The sequence below is a fragment of the Cyprinodon variegatus genome, unplaced genomic scaffold (genome assembly GCF_000732505.1).
Source record: "Cyprinodon variegatus isolate N-32 unplaced genomic scaffold, C_variegatus-1.0 Scaffold595, whole genome shotgun sequence".
Taxonomy (NCBI): Eukaryota; Metazoa; Chordata; class Actinopteri; order Cyprinodontiformes; family Cyprinodontidae; genus Cyprinodon; species Cyprinodon variegatus.
In genome coordinates this window covers 72140-75742 of record NW_015151048.1, presented here as the reverse complement: position 1 = coordinate 75742, position 3603 = coordinate 72140, and the positions used below count along the sequence as shown (strand labels likewise).

Genomic DNA, 3603 nt, shown 5'->3' with positions numbered 1-3603 from the left:
ATTTGCCATCGAACTTCTGGCCAGAGAAAAAACCCGTAATATGTAGCCAACATCCTGACCTCTGTCTGTTTTCTGTCCCTTTAAGGTTTTTCCTGAAGGTATCTGAGCTGTTTGAGAAAACCAGAGTAAGTGTGACCTTCCGCTTTAAGCTGAATTACAGCCTAAAAACACTCTGGATGGACTGAAACCAGTTTAAACAGGATGTTTTCCAGTAGGACGCTTTCATTTCTGCTTCTTAATAGAAATTCAGAAGCTAACATGAGCGCCTTTAGGCCGCAGTAGAGCAGACGCTTCACCGCGTGCAGAGGAGCAGTTAGCATCCTAACATGGAACAGAATCACAGACAGCGCTTAGATATCTATGCAAATGGATGCGAGGTTTTATTTTCTTAATGTGCTGCAGAAATCAAAAATTAAAATTAGCCAAAATATGCAACCAAACTAGTACAGGTAGACTAATATTTTCAGAGTATTGATCATCTGGCTAAAATAATTTACCTCCATCGGGTCGCTAATAAAAATAAAACAATTAGCTGTTTTCTTAACTTTGCTCTCAGTATAAAATGTGAGAAAATGTTTATTTGCATCAGTGACTGAAAACTGAAGGATCTCTGGATTCAGAGCTTTTCCTTCATGATGCAGTTTTCTGAGGGTGATCCCAGCGAGCGCTGCGGCTGTTAGGAGCTATAAGCACCTCCGCACTGTAATCTGACACGCTGCTCGTGTAACAGTGATGTCGTGTCACTAATTGTTCACCAATCAGCAAGCCTGGGGTCTAAAGATCCACTGCAGGCATGAACTGACACAGTTATTGATAGAGAGGGATCTTCATGTGCTTAAAGGTATTAAATCTGATTTTCTCCCTGCTGGAGCAAACTGCTGCCATGTTTTGGGTCATGAGATGATGTCTGGTACCTCTTTGGTTCACCAACTCACCAGATCAAGTATTTCTGTGGAAGTGTGAACAGACAAGCTCCAACAAATGAATTCATCCGATTTAGAGTTTTATTTCCTATTTTTGCTTCTTCATGAGGAAAGTAATAAGTAATATTTCTGTGATTATGTAACCCTGACAGCCGCCTGCAGGCAGAAGCTTATAGGGATGAAATAAAACTGATCTAGAAACAGTTCATAGAATAAAGTCTTTTCCCTTCATTAGAGTCGATCTGCTAATGAAATTAGGATCGTTGCTCTTAAGATAATTAATCTTATCTACTTGAAATAACATAATAAACATATTATTTACCTTTTTATTTTTCAATTTTATTTTTATTATTTTCACTGTTAGACCAAACATGTGTCATCTCCAGCTATCTGTTCATTACAGCTGCTAGACATGGATATATAGATTCTGATGGTAAAACACCAAAATATGACAAAAACACAAAATGAATTTCTGTCTAAAATAGATTTTGCATTATGTTACTGATCTCCTGCCAGAAAAAAAACATGTTTTCTTTCTTATTTGAAATGTAAATCATATTATTCCTCTGAAACTTTCCTGCTGAAGGAACCGGATCCTGTCATAGGAGCCGCCTGAACTGGAGCTTTTGCTCAAATCCCGAAGAAATGATCAATTCTCTGTTGGTTTGTTTTCTTGAAGAAAATTGAAGCTCGAGTGGCGGCGGATGAAGACCTGAAGCTGGCCGACCTGCTGAAATATTACCTGAGGGAGTCGCAGGCTGCTAAGGTGTGAACGCCTCCTGACAGACGGGCAGCGGCCGTCCTGGCCTTCGGTTCTAACAATGGTTTGATGTGCTGCTTTGACAGGACCTTCTTTACCGGAGGAGCCGGGCGCTGGTGGACTATGAGAACGCTAATAAAGCTCTGGACAAAGCTCGGGCTAAAAACAGAGACGTGTTGCAGGCAGAGACCAACCAGCAGCTCTGCTGCCACAAGTTTGAGAAGATCTCTGAGTCTGCCAAGCAAGGTCAGTCACTTTGACTCAGGGTGAAGCTGTGAGATGCTCACTCCACCAATCCTGCTGCAGGTTTACAGCCAGACAGAACAGCCATGAAAGATGCTGTTTGCTGCCATGGTCACTGTTTGTTTGTTCCTGTCACAGCCCTTATAGTAGTGATTCCTTTTTCACTTTTATTCATGGCAAATCCCTCTCCCTTATAAAGGATCCTCACGCGCAGTCAGAATCATATTTTCTTTATTATTTATAATCAACTCAGCCATGCTCCTAATTTACATTCATCGGGCAAAGCTTTCTGAAGCAACGGGACCTTCTGGTTTTCTCTTCTGTGGATCATAAAACGTCCTGGAATCTTCTCTGCGTTCCTATTGGCTGATCAGCAGGCTTTGGATTTAAACATAAATCGAGTCTTTTTAAGTTTTATTTTGCCTCTGGCTTTAACCTTATAGCATATAAACTAAAATGTCGTTACAGACGCTGTAATCGTATTTTGCTGGACAATCTGAACATTTTCACTGAATTTTAAAAGATTACAATTGTCTCAGAAAAGTCATGAAATGTTTTTAGATGTATTTTAACATTCTTTGGTGGTTTTAGGATAGAAATGAATACTTTAAACACTATAATTATATTATTTAGGGTGACCTGGATAAGTATTTGCCTGCACATGTGCAGATTAGCTTCGGGTACGGAAGCATGCAATGCTGCGTGACTTTGCTTTCCAAATGATTGAGCTGAAATCGAACGCGGAGCGTTTCTATTGACGATCTGCTCTGAGGAGGAGGAGAGACGATGATGGGATTTCTAACCAGACTAGAACTGGAGCTTTTCTTCCTGTCTGTCACTGGGATTTTATTCTGTCACTCTTGGTAAACAACAGACCTACTTTCTTTGTTTTATCACCAGACTGGTTCACTGTTTTGGCTGTTGGCTCTTTGCTTTCCCTCACATCTGTTAGTTATGTGATAATTTGTCTTGTAGGACAGTAGAATGCCTGTTTTCTTTTAAATGTGCAGAAGGCTTATTTAAAGGTCGGAGGCTGTGATCATTCGTATGCAGTCAGGAATGTGTGGAGCAACTTTACCATCTGCTATAAAGCTGATCAAGCTAATTAATAGGTGAACTTGGGTTGAGAATAACGATGCATCTTCCACAGAACTCATCGATTTCAAGACGAGAAGAGTGGCAGCATTCAGGAAGAACCTGGTGGAGCTGGCCGAGCTGGAGCTCAAGCATGCCAAGGTACTGATGTCCCGCTGGGCCCCCCCGTTCCACAGAGATCCTCCATTTAACCTGATCAGGCCTGCGGGGGTCTAACCAAACCAACCAGCAGTGGCCTCAACCAAACCTTTTCTGATCCTTTTTTAAAGATGGAGGATAAATCCTAAAGTCACATTCTTAGATAGCAATTCACACCCTGACCACTTGGTGGCGTATAGTCTAATGATAAGCTGTGTTAACCAGATTTGTTCCCTGCTAGAGAAGGAAACGTCTCATTTGGTAAAACTGTGATTTTTAACCTTTGGCTGAAGAAGATCTTAGTTCCTGCAGCATCAGAGCAGATCCAGCCTCAGGCTTTTAATGAGGCCTCAGGCTTTTAATGAGGCCTCAGGCTTTTAATGAGGCCTCAGGCTTTTAATGAGGCCTCAGGCTTTTAATGAGGCCTCAGGCTTTTAATGAGGC

At 41.4% G+C, this 3603-nt stretch overlaps 1 protein-coding gene across 1 annotated transcript in view; it reads left to right on the top strand.

Moving 5' to 3' along the window:
- The window catches only part of LOC107096058 (sorting nexin-6), a 14063-nt gene that overhangs the window by 7916 nt on the left and 2544 nt on the right, over nucleotides 1-3603 (top strand). Inside the window, exons 8-11 of the mRNA XM_015392545.1 lie at nucleotides 86-125; nucleotides 1603-1689; nucleotides 1770-1929; nucleotides 3077-3162. Coding sequence (XP_015248031.1) covers nucleotides 86-125; nucleotides 1603-1689; nucleotides 1770-1929; nucleotides 3077-3162 — 373 coding nt within the window. The remainder of the gene's footprint in view (nucleotides 1-85; nucleotides 126-1602; nucleotides 1690-1769; nucleotides 1930-3076; nucleotides 3163-3603) is intronic.